Source organism: Pleurodeles waltl, chromosome 9 (assembly GCF_031143425.1).
Source record: "Pleurodeles waltl isolate 20211129_DDA chromosome 9, aPleWal1.hap1.20221129, whole genome shotgun sequence".
Taxonomy (NCBI): Eukaryota; Metazoa; Chordata; class Amphibia; order Caudata; family Salamandridae; genus Pleurodeles; species Pleurodeles waltl.
The window spans coordinates 1,081,742,499-1,081,761,978 of record NC_090448.1 but is presented as its reverse complement, the minus strand read 5'-3'; the positions used below and the strand labels follow the sequence as shown (position 1 = coordinate 1,081,761,978).

The 19,480-nt window shown below is 44.8% G+C and overlaps 1 protein-coding gene across 5 annotated transcripts in view; it reads right to left on the bottom strand.

Annotated features, from left to right (window-relative positions):
* The window catches only part of MIDEAS (mitotic deacetylase associated SANT domain protein), a 588,535-nt gene that overhangs the window by 11,036 nt on the left and 558,019 nt on the right, over positions 1–19,480 (bottom strand). For all 5 annotated transcript variants that reach the window (XM_069208745.1, XM_069208746.1, XM_069208748.1 and 2 more), the window contains 2 exons: positions 4,585–4,773; positions 388–566 (listed from right to left, as the gene is read on the bottom strand). In XM_069208745.1, coding sequence (XP_069064846.1) covers positions 388–566; positions 4,585–4,773 — 368 coding nt within the window. The remainder of the gene's footprint in view (positions 1–387; positions 567–4,584; positions 4,774–19,480) is intronic.

The following is a 19,480-nucleotide window of genomic DNA, read 5'->3' as shown; positions in this document are numbered from 1 at the left end:
GCACTGCAGCAACAAGTGGAAATCCAAGATAGAATATGTTAACACAGATATGTATACCCCTTTGTTGCCAATAAGCATGACCTTGCAGGAGCTGTGGGTTTGAGTCGCCATTAAACCTCCTCTGACAATTTTTATATCTATAGGTCTCGGCCAAGCCATAGAATTTTACCTTGCAAGTTTATTTAAATGAGCATTAATTTTAACGAGATAACAATAATTGAAAACTTAAACTATAAAAAGCTGTGTATAAAGGCACAATAATAGGAACTAAACTACTATTCTGTTTCTCAGCTGTCGCCAGCCTTTAGAAAAGGAAGCAAATTATGCAACTGTTTATTTGGTGACTGTACTAAAGTCCTCAGGTATTCTCAAAGAGCCTCAACTTACCTGCCGCATTTTACGCAGGGGAAACTGCCTTCCTGTTCTGGTGGTGCGTTACTGGAGGGGTCTTTTTTCTTCTCTGCCGTAGGACGAGTGTTCCTTTTTTTTGCCACCGGGACTTCCTTTGGGGACTCCACATTTCTGTTAGAGACATCTTGGGTTCTGAGGATCAATGCATCAGTAGTCTAAAAATGGGAGAAACCCATTAGAAATTTCGATAGTTGGAAAATAAATATCCAAAGGCTACAATAGGCTGGTTCAAAGCAATTCCGTAATAAACTTAACCCAGAGTGCCCTATTGCAATGGAAGAGAAATGCATACTTTTTAGTTACAAACCATGTCATGAGTTTAGCATATGCCTCAAAATATCCAACTGACGTCCATGTAACAAGGGGAGGGAAAGTTTCTGAATGCATGTAAGATTAAATGCTAGTCTCAGGTGTAAGCTCACATACTCTTTCGAAGAACCACTGCAAATACAAGACTTTGTAAAACACAATTGTCATTACGTAGCCACCTATTTACTTCAGCACTATTACCTCTTACATTTTTCACTTTATGTAACAGAGATCCTGTCTTTTTGGGTAGTGTGATTTGTCCACTGATAACACTGGTGGCCTTAAGCATGCTTGTATTATTAATAGTGAGAACTGAGAGTTTTGTAAAGGTAATTTATGGTCCTTAGTGGACTCAGGGACAGCTGCTTGAAAAGTACAGCAGTGGTTTTTGAAGATTGGGCCATGTCTTTATGGGATTGCTCAAGTTATGGGGGCTTGCCGGGTACAAAGCTGTGGCTAAGTAGATGAGTGAAGCTTTCACAACTTCATCTCAAATGTCTCTGAAACCCCTTTAACCTTTTTGCGTAGTTGCTTAGCAATATGAATTTTTGGAAATGATACACCCCCACCCTAGGTTTAAAGGGCAAAGGAACCAAGTAATATGGTCCTACATTATCATCAAGGAGTTCTGCTGAATTTATTCATAAATATGTATAATAATATACAGTATATTTGCAGATGCACAGATTGTAATTTTCTATCACCATTGCTCAGTTTTGTGAGGGGCCATGACTAACAAGAAGTGAAGTCCCACGTGGATCATGATGCCCATCCCCCTCCCTCAACAATGTTAATAAATAGCAAATTACATTCTGCAAAACTGCACATATAGTTCATGCCATGGAATTGTTCAGGTTTGTTTTACAATAAGATAACAGACCAAAACCTAATTGCAATGGGTTAAGTTTCTGCAGTAAGGTAAAATCCTACTGAAGAAGCCTCTTGACCATAAAATGTTATTTCAATGTGTACAGCAATTGTAGTATGCAGTCTGTGAGGCAGCAAACAGTGGGTTCCTGGTGGTAATAAACTGGAATGTGATATTTGCACATCGGAAATAAATGTGTGAATGTGTGTTTACTAGCGTAGCTGCTCTAAAAGTGCTATTGGACCACATTTATTTTCACTGTGTTGGCATATCTATCAATCTCTCTATCTTTACGTATGTTTATATTACACACTGGCAGTTACCATAGTGTAGTTATAGTTAGGCCAGAGTTTCCATTGGAAGAGTGTTTTTTAACTAATAACTTTCCCACCATTTGATGAGTCTTCAAAACAACTTTCCAAAAAATAGTTCCTCCACCTCATCACCTTCCTGACAAGTTTTAAGTGGATCCGTCATGAGGGAACCAAGAAAAAAGGGGACGATGTTTCCAAAACATGGATTGCTCATGTTAATTCCCATAGGAAATTTCCTTTCTCACATAGAAAAAAACACATCTGAACGGAAATAAACCAAATAAGGCAACATTTTTAAACTTTACTCTGAAAGCATGCTTTTCATTAGCTGGTGTAAACTTGTTCATCCACTTGAGTAATTTGTGTTTAGAAGTGCTCATGTTGGAATTCAAGAGGTTAAAAAGTTAAGTATGTCTGGACGGTTGGTCCTGCGTACCACAAACCAAAAAATAGGGCCTTCTGATTGGCCAAGTGTGGTCCTAAACATAATTTGTGAATTTCAGTACTTTTTGTTTTTAATTCATAATCTTACGTTCATTTTAGCTGTGTTTTTTAAAGTGAAAATAATACACACATATATAAATACATACAGACAAAAAAATTATTGTAGCACATAAACAGTAAATTTGGAACCGTTTTAGGACTTACCCTTCAATAATTCATAGTTCTTTTCTAAATTACAACATTTAACTTGATGTAAATTTAATAGACCGCATACACTTATTCTGCTAGGTCACCACTGAATGTCAATGTGTGTCTACAAGCTGCACTACTGTGGTTTAAGGTACTTTCAAAGGTACATTAAAACTGTGAGAAAATCTCATTTTTGTTTTTTAGAATATCTTTTTATTAGTTGTTTTCATGAACTTTCCAGTGCCACGTTCACATAATAAAAAACAATAACATATGTCAATCGCTCAGAGGTCCCTTAATCGTCAATTCAATCAGCCGTAATAGAACGGATCTCCCCCAGTCTCACCCTGTAACACCCCCATGCAAGTTTATCACATATTTCATCATTAGTCATTCCATCCCCCCCATTCCCCGCACCCCACTCACCGGTTGAGCTGCCCCCTCTCTCGGAGTTAGCCCTTGTGGATGATCAGAGTGTTCAGCACCCTTTGATTGTGATCCCCTCCCACTCCCCTCTATCGTCACAGTTTGAATTGCTACCGCTGTTATCCTGGCTATTAATTTTCATGTGCTATTTCTCTGCAAATCCCATTCTACAACATCCTTATACCTCAGCGCACTCAAAGGAGCTCTCGTGCTCAGCCATCCTACAGCCGCCCTGCTCTCGGCCAGAACCAAGGCTGATGAAGGACCTTCCAGTGCATCTCCCCACCATCTTGGTTGTTTAACAATGCCTAGCAGATACACTTGGGGCTCAACTGCTATCGCTGTTTGTAGCTGCATAACCACCGACAACTAATAGGCGTGCACCCTGAGGCAGGTCCATGCCATATGCAAAAAGGATGCACCCTCTCCCTCACTTCTTGGTAATCTGCAACAAATGAGGCTAAAAGGCTGCAATCTCCAAGTGACGAAGTTCCTAGCAAAGGATGGCCTATTCAGTACACTGGTCACCACCCTTTCCCACACCTATGCGACCTGTCCATATGGGTCATCTCCTGGTATCCTGGGCTCTTGCATAAGCAGAGTGCCGTAGGTGCCCTTTGATAGTCTCCTTTCCCAGTTGTCCTCTTCTGTTGCCAAGTGCGTCACATGTAATTTAGTGGCATAATAACAGAGTTCCAGGTCCCAGAGGCCCATGCCTCCCCCAAGGTGGTCCAGCTTGAGTACTGGCAATGCCATTTTGCTCTGCTTCACAACCCACATTAATGAAGTTGTAAGTATGCCCCGGGTCTCAAAGTAGAAAGGCAGGGTGTAGAGTGCATTCTGAATGACAGACACACCTGGGGAGGAACACCATCTTCGCCACTGAGATTGTTCCCATCATCGACACACAGGCTGAGTATTCCAGAAATGAACCGACTTTGTCAGTCCATGCAACAGTGGATCAATACTATTCTGACGTTGTCCTTCTATTGAGTGTACTACAATAACCAAGGTACCTGAACATTTTAGTTTCCCAACACAGTCCCATCAGAGGCAGTGCTTCTTCTAGAGTCTCACTGAATGCCCTAGTAGGAACAGCAGAAATATCTAATTTTAGCGGTCACAAATCAAAATATTTTATGTGAAGTGGTACGCTGCATGAAAATGTATTATGTCTTTTGTAGCAGAGTCCGTTGATAGCAACCTGGATTAAATCAAATACGCAGAGAGAGTATGACAAACCGTCGGAATTGTGGAGTTCACTGCAAGTTCAATAGTGAAACGCAGATAGTGTCCTTCGTTTTTTGATCATGTGAATAATTCATCTATGATGTGGACGAAAATGCAATTTTAAAGTGTATTAGTAGGCACACTTTAAAATTGAATATTTCGTGGTAGAGAAACGTGCACACCCTTCCCATTTATAGAATAGTCTCTTAAAACGCACCAGATTTACGTATCTCATGTTAACATGCAAGGCAATTTTTAACACTAGGGCTCTAACGTATCAAGTTCCAGGACGTGTTCTGTAGCAATGAAAGATTAAGTCTAACTGTTTTTTGTATGCGCACAATTAAAGCAATGGTAAACCACATACATAGAAAATGTTAAAATATCCCTTACATGTTCCAGGTTGTGTAAAGTCTTGGTGATCTTGGGTGGAGTACCAGCTTTTCTGCGGTCATGGAACTCTTCTTCAATCTTCACTTGTATTGGCTCTTCTTTTACAACTACATTTGGGATGTTCACCTCTGGCTCCTCGTGGTGTGCTTCCGTATTGGGAGGGACAACAGGTGCCAACCGTTGTGAACTCTTCAACAATATATATAAATATATAGGCTTAGATTTTCTTTGCAGAAATTATTTAAAATCCATAATAAGTGGTATATAAATGTGGCTGTATGACAGCAGAACGAAAAGTTGTAATGGATTATTGCAATACAGATTATAAACTTCACATAACTGCTATTTACAGTGGAGGGAATTCCAGCACTGATCTATTTAGCAAAGTTGCATAGATATACTACTAGAAATATAACTAGTACAGATCATTCAAACATCACTCACTCAAATCAAATATAAGCAGATTGTGCCAATACTGTTTAGCAAAGAGAAAAATCAGGGCAATCAAGAGTAAGAAAAAAAATATAGGTGTGTCAATGTGATTAGGAGGGGAGGGCGGAAGTTAAATTGGAATAGGCAGGTCTACGTGGGAGGCAGGGGTATTGAATATTGGGCCTCAAGAACGGTACATGAAGCAAAGAGCTAAGGACTTGAGATCCTGTACGAAGGTTCAAGAGATCAAGCCAATGTATACATCTCAACACAGTGATGCAATTAAATCGACAATAAGACAGGCAGTTGAACAAAATCAAGTGAGTTAATTGAGAGGCAAAATGCTGTGTTAAGGCAATTTTCTCAGTACAAGGATGGGACAAGATTTCTCAGCAGAAGATATGGGCTGTTCATCGTTTTCAGCTGTGGCAATATTTTGTTAGCTGATCACAATCCCAACAGTCAAAAGACAAAGAAAGATTTGTGAGAAGTCTACATAGAATCAAAGGAAATGGGAGTAGCCAGAGTTACTGCTGTATGCACATACAACAAAAAAGGTGCTTGGAGAGGGAACAACCCAAACCTTGAAAAACACTGATATACCGTGAGTACAGTGATCAGCGGAAGATACACATAGGAAACCGAAGCAGCAGTTCAAGAGCTGGATTAGGGATCTTCAAGGAAGGAAAAATGTAAAGTAAAATATGGCAATTGTGTGTAACAATGGCTAATGATGGATCTAGTTAGTGAATAATGGAAAACTGTTACTTAGAGCAGCATGGTGTAAACCCCCCCCCAAAAAAGAGGTTTCCATAGATTGCCAACACGAAAGCCAGAGTGATAGGAGAAGGGGATTAGGATTGTGAGGATAGCTGACACTGAGTGAAACATTCAAGATGTTTAGAGAGAACAGATTAAGAGAAATAACATGGAAATGAATAAGGAAAACAGATCTTAATTTGCTTTTTTAACAGGTTTGATCAACCGATTCTGGAAACATTTGCAGGGCCAAAGAAAACTAAACAAAGATCAAGAAGATACTGTTAGGTGGAAGGGATGATGTGAGCTAGGAGAAGCTGTATGAAGAGACTTCAGTAGCAATTCCCACAGCAATGTCATCTACAGAGCTGTCGCGAAAAAGAGCTTTCTAGTCTCCCAACAGTACATATTCAGCCCTTAAGTGTCACCTTTGGCCACCAATACCAAGACCACATTTTGGACATATAAATGCTTACCATTAAAAACAAAGAACCGAATTGAAGATGTTCACATGGAACACTGAACACCAGGGTGTTCAATGCCTGCTTTTCAGTGAACCCAGTATCGGATGTTCGTGATGTATTAATTACTCCTAAACCAGAATAAGGATTTGATAGCAGGTCCCATTGCAGGCAGGGCTCATCACCCTCACTGAGCATCGGAGCCTAGGAGAACACTTCCTCATGTACCTCACTGACCTTAAGTCCCTGTACTTCTGATCAGTCTTGGACTTGAAAGGATATCCTTTTCTGAAACGGAACAGACCATATTCCAATGCAAACCCTTTCATAACTTCAAGAGGATTATAGTCATAGACAAGAGGTGTATTCATGCTCTAGCAACCCCTCTTGCTGGTTAAGTAGCTGAGATTGGGAACAAAAGTACTGCTGTGTATGTCTGACCCATAATTACCTAGAAATCAGGAAAAGGACCCCGTGGTACCTGCTCCACCAATGACTGCCCCCTTCAGTACACTCTACTTATTTTGTATAGGAGGAGCCGGTAAATGAAAAGAACAAACATACGTTCCTAGTTCTCAACAACGGCATCCTTTCGCTGTGCCCCATTTGACTTACTCCCAGTATGGAAATTAGGAGGAGGAACGCAAGGAATGCACCTCATCGAGGTAAATCCAAATTTGGGTACTCTGATCCCGGGGCAATAGGTTTAAAGATGCACTTTACTTATAAGGCAATCATGCTGAAAACGGTCTCAAGTTGCATGTGATCTTGTTTAACAAGGATGTGGCCTTGCACTTCGGGATTGACTGTAGCTATTTGGGTAGGACCAAGCAAAATGTCAAACTTAGTCCAATACATAGTAGCACAGTAAGAAAATCGATAGCCGGGAAGGCGAGTCAGTGGCTCAGCTTTTTGAAAACATTTTACTAATTGCCTTTTGTTTTCCTTGGTAAAGATAATGGGAATTAGGCCCTGGCCTCGCTCACATTCGCCCCATATGGAGAAGGACCTCTGCCTTAAGAGAAGGGAAGACTCCCTGTGTGAAGGAGGGAGGAAGTGACTGTACGATTAAGAGTGTGGAGATTGACTGATGGAGTGAATGTATTCTAATAATGTGCAGTTTGTAGTGGTCAGGGGGGAATTTGCAAAGAGTTCATTAGCATGCACAACTGAGTAATGCCATTCGCATCTGGGTGAAAGAGGATGAGCTGTACAGACTTTGAAAATTAAACATTTAAGTACAGGAATTGCAGAAAAATTGACATGGCTACAAAAGTCCTTTCTGCTAACTTTAAAAAAAAAAATTCCTCTATTCTGTCATGAATATTCTTTCTCGTACTTATGGGCTTCCTTATTTCTCTCTTATTTCCCATCCATGCTCACAAGCTTATTCACGGCTTCTTTCTGCCCGCCCTTTTTCCTCCTTGTCTCTCTTCTCAAATTGCCCATTTTCAGTTGTTTCTCTTTCATGCCTTTTCTTTATGTGTCCCGCCGTATCACTGTACCCCACCATATGATGTTAATTATCACTTCATTTTGTTCCTTCTCTCGCTATACCCTAGTCTATTCTCTAGCCCATTACACCTTGGGTCACAAGTCCCTTATATCTCTTTCTCCTCTTCCCAAATTATCTAAGCAACATCCAAAATTGCACTATTTGGATATGTTTCCATCCGCACACAACTTCGTGTTCACTGTGGTGCAGTGACAGATTCTCTCATGCCTCACTCACAAAATGCCAAGATCTAATAGTCCTCGAAGTAGCTGTATTAGGAGTACAAATACAAAAGGAAACACTTCCCAAAATACCAGTTCCCAAAATATTTCAGTAAGTACAGTTAGAAACTTATTTTGAATTTAAGCGGTGCCCATGTATATGTTCAGGGTATTTGGCTTAGGGTTAAGGTTTAGGAGTTAATGGTTAGGGATATACGGCTATAGGTTATAGGGCTTGGTATGGAGATATGGGTGTTGTGGTTGGAGTAAAAAGTATAAGATTAAAGGTATACAGGTAAGGGTTTGGGGTATAAGGTTGAAGTGTAGAAGCTAAGGGGTAGGTATAATTCTAAGGTTTTAGGGTATCTGGTTAAGTAGCTGGAATATAGAATGGTTTGTGGTATGGGGTTAAAGGTTTGGAGGCTAAGTTTCAAACCCTCTGATTAAACATGTTTTAATTGTATTGGAGTGATAGATATATTTATCTTACCTGTAATTGAAAAAAAACACAAAGAGCTTCTTTTCACAGTAACATTTCAAGTAATTGATATAAATGCACACGCTAATTCTGAAGTGATGCAATTAGGCGTGCTAAAAGAACAATTTACTTACTTTCGGTAACAAATTATCTGGTAGAGTCATTTTCTAGGTGCAGATGCCTTACCTTAGAATTTCCCCCAGGCGTCAGACTGGATCCAGAGATTTTTCTTCAAGCAGTACTCTTGCACGCCGTCAGGTGGCGTTGATTGACTCAGTGTGTGTTGTTGGCTTTGTGGTTGGCGTGAGGACGTCGCAGTCATATATAGGTGCCACCTTGTCATGCTGATAGTTTCTTTTCACGACTTTCCACACCAGTAGCGTGGGGCCCTGAATAACACTGATAATGGTTCGCCAAAAGTAGGGCCCTGAAAGGGAGTCCCGGACCCTAAAAATCAGTTTGCAAGCAGGGAGGATGAGTGGGTCGGTAAGCAATCTGCAAATGGAATTTGTCTCTGCTGATAATTTGTTACCGAAGGTAAGTAGCTTGTTCATCTGATAGAGACTTCTAGTTGCAGATTCCTTACCTTAGAATAGATATCCAAGCAATACCATCCTCGGAGGTGGGCTGAGAACCAAGATCAGACTAAAAAGTCCTGCAGGACCGAACGGCCAAAGTAGCTGTTTATACGGACCTGATTGTCCAGGTAGGAGTGCTTTGAGTGTGCAGGGACGCCCATGTTGCTGCCTGGCAGATGACCAGGACTGCGATTCTGCGAGCCAATGCAGTGGTTGCAGCAGTTGCTCTGGTGGAATGAGCATGCAAACACTTCGGGATTGCTTTTTTGCCAAAGCATAGCACATTTTGATGCAGAGGACAACCCATCGAGAGATGGTCCGCTTCTGCACCACCCATCCTTTCTTCGCACCTACATAACCAATAAAGAGTTGATGGTCCACCTGGAAGTCTTTGGTATGATTGAGGTAGATCGCCAATGCGCTTTTGGGATCCAGGTGGTGGAGTCTCTCCTCTTAATGAGAAGGACGTGGGGGTGCGTAGAAAGTAGGCAGAGATGGATTGACATACATGAAATGGCATGACCACTTTAGGGAGGAAAGAGGCCCTGGTACGAAGCACCACTTTGTCGGGATGGACAGAGAGAAATGGTGGGTTCAAAGAAAGAGCTTGAAGCTCACTCACTCTCTGAGCAAGGGGATGGCAATAAGAAAGGCTGTTTTTAAAGTTAGAAGCCACAAGGGACAATTCTGTAGTGGCTCAAAAAGAACACACATAAGGTACTTAAGTACCAGGTTTAAAACCCAATGCGGCATTATGAATGGAGTAGGTGGGAACATTTGAGTAAGTCCCTTAAGAAACCTCCCAACAATGGGAGATTTGAATAAGTATGGTTGATCTGGCAGTTTGAGAAAGGCAGAGAGGGCAGACGGGTAGTGTAGGAAGTTGGCTCTGTATATACTACTTCAAAGTAAGAAATAGTGTGCACAGAGAGTTCCCCTTAGAGGTAAGATAGTGGCAAAAAGAGATAATTCTAATGCTCTATTTTGTGGTAGTGTGGTCGAGCAGTAGGCTTATCAGAGGGTAGTGTTAAGCATTTGTTGTACACACATAGGCAATAAATGAGGAACACACACTCAAAGACTTACTCCAGGCCAACAGGTTTTTTATATAGGAACATATATTTTCTTAGTTTATTTTAAGAACCACAGGTTCAAGATTTACAAGTAATACTTCAAATGAAAGGTATTTCACTCAGGTATTCTAGGAACTTAGAATAATCACAATATCAGGTACAGTTTTCACTAAAATGGCAATAAGCTATTTTAAAAGTGGACACAGTGCAAAAATCAACAGTTCCTGGGGGAGGTAAGTAAATGTTAAGTTCACAGGTAAGTAAAACACTTACAGGGTTCAAAGTTGGGTCCAAGGTAGCCCACATTTGGGGGTTCAAGGCAACCCCAAAGTTACCACACCAGCAGCTCAGGGCCGGTCTCAGGTGCAGAGGTCAAAGTGGTGCCCAAAACACATAGGCTTCAATGGAGAACAGGGGTGCCCTGGTTCCAGTCTGCCAGCAGGTAAGTGCGCGCGTCCTCGGGGGGGCAGACCAGGGGGGTTTTGTAGGGCACCGGGGGGGGGGGGGGAGATGACACAAGCAGGCACAAAAAGTACACCCTCAGTGGCACAGGGGCGGCAGGGCGCAGAGTGCAAACAGGCGTCGGGTTTTGTATAGAAAGCAATGGGGAGACTTGGGGGGGGGTCTCTTCCACAATGCAGGCAGGCACAGGGGGGGCTCCTCTGGGCAGCCACCACCTGGGCTAGGCAGAGGGTCGCTCCTGCACCGGAGTTCGGTTCCTTCAGGTCCTGGGGGCTGCGGGTGTAGTGTTGGTTTCAGGCGTCTGGTCTCTTGTTACAGGCAGTCGCGGTCAGGGGGAGCTCTGGATTTCCTTTGCAGGCTTCGCTGTGGGGGCTCAGGGGAGTCGCCTCTGGATACTCACGGGCTCGCAGTCGCCGGGGAGTCCTCCCTGTAGTGTTGGTTTTCCACAGGTCGAGCTGGGGCGTCGGGTGCGGATTGGAAAGTCTCACGCTTCCGGCGGGAAACGTGAAGTCCTTAAAGTTGTTTCTTTGTTGCAAGAAAGTTGCAGATTGTTGAACAGGGCCGCTGTTCACGGGAGTTTCTTGGTCCTTGGTTGCAGAGTAATCCTCTGAGGCTTCAGAGGTCACTGGTCCCTGTTGGATGCGTCACTGTTGCAGTTTTCTTCGAAGTTGGGAGACAGGCCGGTAGGGCTGGGGCCAAAGCAGTTGTCTCGGTCTTCACTGCAGGGCTTCAGGTCAGCAGTCCTTCTTGTTAAGGTTGCAGGAATCTAGTTTCCTAGGTTCTGGGGGCCTCCAAATACTGAATTTAGGGGTGTGTTTAGGTCTGGGAGGGCAGCAGCCAATGGCTACTGTCCTTGAGGGTGGCTACACCCTCTTTGTGCATCCTCCCTGTGGGGAGGGGGGCACATCCCTATTCCTATTGGGGAATCCTCCAAAAGCAAGATGGAGTATTTCTAAAAGTAAGGGTCACCTCAGCTCAGGACACCTTAGGGGCTGTCTTGACTGGTGGGTGACTCCTCCTTGTTTTCCTAATTATCTCCTCCAGCCTTGCCGCCAAAAGTGGGGGCAGTGGCCAGAGGGGCGGGCATCTCCACTAGCTGGGATGCCCTGTGGCGCTGTAACAAAGGGGGTGAGCCTTTGAGGCTCACCGCCAGGTGTTACAGTTCCTGCAGGGGGAGGTGAGAAGCACCTCCACCCAGTACAGACTATGTTCCTGGCCACAGTGTGACAAAGGCACTCTCCCCATGTGGCCAGCAACATGTCTGGTGTGTGGCAGGCTGGCAAAAACTAGTCAGCCTACACTGGAAGTCGGGTATGTTTCAGAGGACATATCTAAGATGCCCTCTGGGTGTATTTTACAATAAATTGCACACTGGCATCAGTGTGCATTTATTGTGCCGAGAAATGTGATACCAAACTTCCCAGTTTTCAGTGTAGCCAATATGGAACTGTGGAGTTCGTGTTTGACAGACTCCCAGACCATATACTCTTATGGCTACCCTGCACTTACAATGTCTTAGGTTTTGCTTAGACACTGTAGGGGCATAGTGCTCATGCACAAATGCCCTCACCTGTGGTATAGTGCACCCTGCCTTAGGGCTGTAAGGCTTGCTAGAGGGGTGACTTACCTATGCCACAGGAAGTCTGAGGTTGGCATGGCACTCTGAGGGGAGTGCCATGTCGACTTAGTCATTTTCTCCCCAGCAGCACACACAAGCTGTGAAGCAGTGTGCATGTGCTGAGTGAGGGGTCCCTAGGGTGGCATAAGACATGCTGCAGCCCTAAGAGACCTTCCCTGGCATCAGGGCCCTTGGTACCAGGGGTAGCAGTTACAAGGGAATTACGTGAGTGCCAGGGTTGTGCCAATTGTGGAGACAAAGGTACAGTTTAGGGAAAGAACACTGGTGCTGGGGCCTGGTTAGCAGGGTCCCAGCACACTTTCAAGTCATAACTTAGCATCAGCAAAGGCAAAAAGTCAGGGGGTAACCATGCCAAGGAGGCATTTCCTTATAGGTACCCTTTAAGGATGCCCAAAGAATAGCCCTGTAAGAGAAAGGATAAACAGTAAAACCTGAGATAGAGGTGCAGACAGGTGATCAACAGACTTGTTGGTACACCATGCCACAAATTTGTTCCAATGTCAGGCGTACACCGTTTTGGTGGAGGGACATCTGGCTGCCAAGATGACATTGCAGATTTCGGATGGAAGGTCGAAAGCTGTCAAATGCTGCTGCTCAATGTCCATGCAAGGAGGTGGGGACTGAACAGGTTGGGCTGGAGAACCATCTCCCGCTGCTGTGACAGAAGATCCTCCCGAAGGGGCAGTCTGATGAAAGGATCAATGGCCATGCTCAGAAGCTCGGGATACCATACTCTTCGTGCCCAGTCCGGAGCCACAAGAATGACTTTTGCCCAATTGTTCTTGATCTTCTTCAGACCTCTGGGTAGAAGTGGTATTGGCAGAAAGGCGTAAAGTAGGCCCGAGTTCCACTCAAGACAAAAAGTATAGGACCGAGTTCCACTCGAGACGAAAAGTATCGTCGAGCGAGTGCCGCCTTGGAAACTCCAACATGCAAAAAACAGCTGACATTGCGCGTTCTCTGCAGAGGCAAACAGATCTGACCAAGGCTCTTCCCACTGCTGAAAGAGACCTTGTGCCACCTCCGGTTGGAGATACCAATCGTGATCGACCATCATCGACGGCTGAGTTTGTCTGCTCTGAAGTGTAGAGAGCTCGCCAGATGTTGAACCACCAGGGATATGCCCGGACGTTCCAGCTAGGTCCAGAGGCGCAGAGCCTCTTGACAAAAGGTCCATGACCCCACTCCGCTCTGCTTGTTGCAGTACCACATGGCGGTGGTGTTGTCCGTGAACCCCAGCACCACTTTCCTTTGGTGAGAGGGAAGGAATGCTTTCAATGCAAGCCTGATTGCCCTGTGCTCCAGAAGACTGATGGGGAGCCCTGACTCCGCCAGAGACCAGACACCTCTGATCATTGCCTCCCCCATGTGGCCGCACCATCCCAGGAGTGACTAATCCGGCACCACTGTGATATCTGTTTGGGGGTGGGAGAGGGATCGGCCTCTGAGCCATTTGTGAACAGAAAGCCACCACTGCATATCTTGCGCAATTCCCTCGAGATCTGGACCGTGTTTGAGAAATTCCCCAGATGTTGCGTCCACTGAAACTTCAGGTCCCACTGCAGAGCCCGCATATCCTATCTGGCATGTGTCATTAACAGGATGCCTTGAAGCCCAGCAACCTCAGAGTCATTCTCACCGAAACCCAGGATAGTGGCCGAAACATCAGTATTATAGCCTGAATATCCTCGACTCGCTTTTCGGGATGATAGGCCCGAAACTGCACTGTGTCCATACAGCTCAGATGAAAGGGAGCATCTGAGAGGGAGTCAGGTGTGACTTTGGCATGTTTATAGTGAACCCCAGTGAATGCAGGAGGTTCGCCGTAGTCTGGAGGTGGAAGATGACAGCCTGGAGCGAGCCCGCCATCAACAGCCAGTCATCGAGGTAGGGCAAGACCCAAATCCCTAACTTGCGCAGATGAGCTGCACTCACCTCCATCACTTTTGTAAACACTCAAGGGATTCTGGTAAGGCCAAAGGGTAGCACAGTGAACTGAAAGTTCTTGTGACCTACCACAAACAACGTCTGCAGACAGACAGGACGAGAACATGAAAGTAGGCGTCCTGCAAGTCCAACGCTACTATTCAGTCTCCACAGCAGATATGACCTGAGCCAGAGTAAGCATTCTGAACTTCTCTTTTTTGAGGAGGAGATTGAAGGACCGGAGTTCTACATTAGGGCGGAGGCCCTTGTCCTTTTTGGGCACCAGAAAGTAGCAGGAATTCCAACCACAACCTACTTCTGCGCAGGGACCCTTCTCTATGGCTCCCTTGGTCAAGAGAGACATAACCTCCTCGTGCAGAAGTGCCAGGTGATCCTCCATCATCCAATCGTAGGATGGTGGCATGGCCGGACGGGCAGTCTTGAAGGGGATGGAGTAGCCCCTTCGGACTATTTGCAAAACCCATCTGTCCATTTTGATGGATTCCCAGTGGGGCAGGTTATGGCGGATCCTGCAACCAATTGGTCCAGGATAGAGTGACGGACTAGGAAGGTTTGGAGACTGCAGCTGGGGCGGAGGTGGACTGGGCAGACTGCTGGCTCCCTGATCCACAAGCATGTGGGATTCCCACGTCCGTGGCCATGTAGAGGCTGTGCAACATGCACAGCATGGTGGCTGGGTGGGAATGGACGCAGTTAGACGCCCCTTCCGTAGAAGGGGTGAAAAGTGGACTTCTTGGGGGATTTATTTTGAAGAGCAGCTGCAAGGCCAAGGACTAAGCCGTAGCCCAGGACTCCTGAAAGCGATTGAGCGCGGAGTCTGCTTTGTCTCCGAATAAACGGGTGCCATTGAAGAGCATGTGTGACTGCTGGACATCCCCCGAAAAGCCAGATGCCCTCAACCAGGCATTGCGCCATAAGGCTACCATCGACACAACCGATCTGCCAAGTGAGTCGGTCGTATCCAGCCCACAACAGATAGTGAACTTGGCTGCATTCCTCCCGTCAGCAACAACTTGGGAGAGTATGGCCCAGGTCTCCTACCGGATCTGAGGTGGCACATGTGCAACCGTATCCCATAAGGCAGTGGTCCCCAAACTTTTTCGACCCATGGCTCCCTTGACCTATTGGCAGTTGGCTGCGGCTCCCACTGTGTTATTTTCGTTTTGGCGAGTGGGGGAGGGGGCTTGTAAGCCCGGCCTCTGGAGTTCTTCCATTTTATTCCCTCAAAAATACTTGGTATGAACTATTAAGGTATTATAATCATAGATGTAGCAAAATAAAAAAAATATAACAGTTGTTTAATAAAAAAAAAACGTTCATTGGTTAAGACAGAAACAATGCTCTTCAGCACTGTGGTCCGCATAATGATTTTCTTTAAAACTATGTTTTGTTCCTTAAAAATTGCCTCCAGCACAAGGAGTGCTTCTTCAAGTCATTCTAGTCGTCAAGGAGCCACTTTGGATATATAAGAATGTAGCTCCACTAATCAGCTCTACTATATTTCACTTTCAAGTACTTTACTAAAGTACTTTACTAAATGTTCCAGCAGCCACCATTATCTTAACTCTGCTTCAGTCTCTTCTAGCGTCTGATGGAGTCATTGCACTCTCCTGTCTCAGACCTCAGTATTTGTCTTCAGTCTCTGATTCCTTCTCACTATAGTTGTGTGTCACAGTTCGTGTCAATTCAGTTCTTATTATGGTACAAAACTCCGATGGGAGGTCCACATAACACCATATCAAAAGTAAAAACACATTTATGCATTAAACATGTTCCATACTATCATAGTTAAGAACTTATTCATACACTACAAGAGATGTTAAAAAGTCTTCCCCCCAACTAACATTAACAAGACTAAAAACAGTGCCCTTCAGGATTAAATAAAATATATTATTAAAACAATACCACAATTTCCTTAAAAGTGACACCATACATACCTAAGTCCAACACGTGCCTCTGTTTTTATTTCTGCATTGGTCATAGTTTGTGTTAACTGTTCTGACAGATAGGAGCAATTCCTGTGCTGTTTTGCATGTCGCACTGCCATTTAGTGGTACTAGAGGGAGTTTCATCTTAGCAAAACATGTTTGAAAGCCAGCTTGAAAAACTAAAGAAATTGCACTGGGAACATTGAGGCTTTACGTCGTGGCGCCCCTGGGTAGTTTTGGAGGCGCACCAGGGTGCCACGGCGCAGATTGGGAACCTCTGCCATAAGGTATGAGAATAGCGGTCCAAAAGACATGCAGTGTTCACAGACCGCAATACCAGACTGGAGGAAGATAACATTTTCATCCCAAGCTGATCAAGTCTCTATCCAGAGGTGTGGATGTGAATGCGCAGAGGAATAAAAAGCCTGGAAGACAAGGCTTTCAGGCGTATGATGTTGGGTAAGGAAATTAGGGTTGTTCGGCGCAGGTTGAAAGTTTTGCGGTGATCATCCTGTTAACAGAAGCCCCTGTGCTGGATTTGGACTAGACACCAAGAAAGACATCAGTGAGGGCTTCATTAAAAGGTAGGGGGGTTCTGAGGTGGAAGCCCCAGGGCTGAAGCACCTCAGTCAGGAGGTTAGTCCTGAATGCCACAGATGGTAGCTCAAGGCAGAGAACCTCACCAACCACCACAGAATATGACGCTCCCTCCTCTGTAGCCACAGTAGGGGGAGAAAGCATGCCAGTGCCAGCAGAGGTACCCAGACCACCTGCTTTGCCCAATTCTGTGCCCAGTCCATTTCAGGGTCTTTCAGTTGGAATTCTAAAGGGTCCAGCAACCCCTTCACAGTCTCTCTGTAGTCATAAGAATAAGGGTCAGGATCCTACCTGGGGAATGAAGGCCCTGAAAACAGAATCGGAGTCAAGCGATGTTGATCCGCCTCCTCGTTGAAGTTGGGTATAAGTTTGGGCTCGACATCCATCGTGGGCCCAACCGACATCCTAAGTGCTAATGTCTTTGCTGGCGCTGTATGAGATCACGTTGCCATGACCAGCGCAGACATGGATCAGACAAGAGATCACGAGGGGCCTACCGGAGCCAAAGCCGCTGGTGCAGAACCTGAGGGGGCCCCCTCAAACCCCACTGAGCCCAAAGGCGTCATAGGGGGGTCGTTCTGCCCTAATATGAGGCACATGGCCTCATAGAATTCCCTAAGTTGGGCAGGGGTCGCTCCAGCTCTTGGAAACTCAGGCTCCAGCTCCAGGAAACTCTGGGAGGTGCACAGTCGGCCATAAACAGGCTTTGAAGACAGAGGCCTAGAGCGTCTATGGTATTCCCGTATCGCATCATCTGAGCAATGGGGTGAAGGCGAAGAAGGTTTTGTCTTCTTCTTGGGATTAGAATGACCAGAGGACTTTGAACGGGACAAAGAAGAGTGGTGATGGCTCCGTGAGAGATCTTGTGACCTCCCTCTCGACCGGGAGCGACGTGGAGGCGAGCACCAGGCCTCCATGAGCTTTAGGGACCGCTCCCTCAAAGCCTTCAGGTTCATGCGCCAGCACTCGGAGCACGACTTCGGGTTGTGGCCGCGCTCCAGGCATCACAAACACATGAGGTGCAGATCCGTGAGAGACATCATTTGGTTACAGGTGTCATACGGCTTAAAACCGGTCTTTGGCGACATGCTCGACGCACCAATAAAGTGTCAAGAATTTGACAAAACGGTCAAAGTCAGTCAAAAAAAAAAAAACGAAGAAAAAAAACGACAGAGGAGCTCTCTCCGGATCTAATCATAGGCTGGCACGGAAATGAACGAACCGACGTCAGCGTACTGGGGTGGAACCTTTATATGACCACAACGCCAACGATGCATGCGGAGTCAACCGATGCCACCTGACTGCGCGCAAGGGTACAGCTCGAAGAAATCTCCAGATCCAGTCTGACGTCTGGGGGAAATTCTGAGGTAAGGAATCTGCAACTAGAAGTCTCTATCTGATATGAACTGACAATTTTTCAGTATCTTGACCTGCTCTCATTTGTGCTCAAACCGAATTTCAACAGATGCAGTCCTATAGCATAGGGTGAAATACTGTTGTGAAAAATGGTATTGATAAAGGATCCTAGGGAAAAGGAAAATCCGGAATACTAATGGATCAGGTTTCCTCGAGCTACAATGAATTTCAATGGGACATTCCGGCAGCTCCCTCACTCAGCCAGCAAATTTTAATGGGGAAATTAGAAAAGGTTCTTCGGTGTCAGTGTATTTCAGAGGGCAGATGCAGCACATCTTTTGTGTTTAATGCATTTCAAAGGGGTGTCAAGACATGCTTTAATTGGTTAATTTGCCCGAAACTGATCATTTTAGGTGTCTCATTACAATCAATGGATCTTAATTAGTTTTTGGCACAGATTCCTAGTTTGACTCAGCAGATATCTATGGTTAATTAGGGCTGATTCTTAACTTTATCTAATGGATTTCAACTGAGCCTTAGGCTAGGCACGTATGTTTCTGCTTCAAATCGCCTTGGGAATCACGCCATCAGATACAAAGTAACTGAGGATTTGTGTTTTCAATGCTTTTCTATTCTTATCTGTAAATCTTTGCTTCAGCCCAGCCCCAATAATTCCTACCATTCTCCTCTACTCACTAACACACATGCTTTCTAAAGCGTTGTACAGACCTCTCATTTACCTCCTACGCCCACCTTATCTTTTGGCTTATCTCCCTTTGCTCTAACAACCTCTCATTCTTCGTATCTCAACTTCACATTCTTTATATACCCTTAAACATCTATCATACTGAAGCCTTCACTTCTTTGCATTGCCTCTTTCTGCTCTTTCTCCCAACCCTGTAATGTAACTGCTCGGCTTAACTCAGAAAATGATACCATTCTTCCTCTCCTTTCTCCTGAGCTAACAAACTTATTTCCTACAAACCTCCTCTTACAATTGAAGTTATTTTACCTAAATGCACATGTTCTCTTAATCAAAATATCTTTGAACAAGAACTGTATTAACATCTATGATCTGATCTCAGAACTCAAATGGAGCCTGCTCCATATCCCTGAAACTTGGCCTAGACATGACATTTCATCAACCCTACATGAAGCCATACAGGCTAGGAAATCCTTATGGGACACTATGCCATAAAGAACACTGGAGGACCAGAAGCTGGCCACAAAAGATCTCAGCCTTTAGGATCCACTACAGTCTAGAGATTCCACAATACAAATTTCAACTTGTCCAATGTTCTTCTATATGATACTACACTTCCTCATTTCTTATCGACATATAAACATACAATCCTAGATCTGCTGATATCTTTCTATCCATGTCTCCGAGCTCACTTAAAATATACAAGCCCCTGTAAACATGATAATTTAAATACCTGGTTTGGGAAACCTTAAGTTCCCATAAACAAA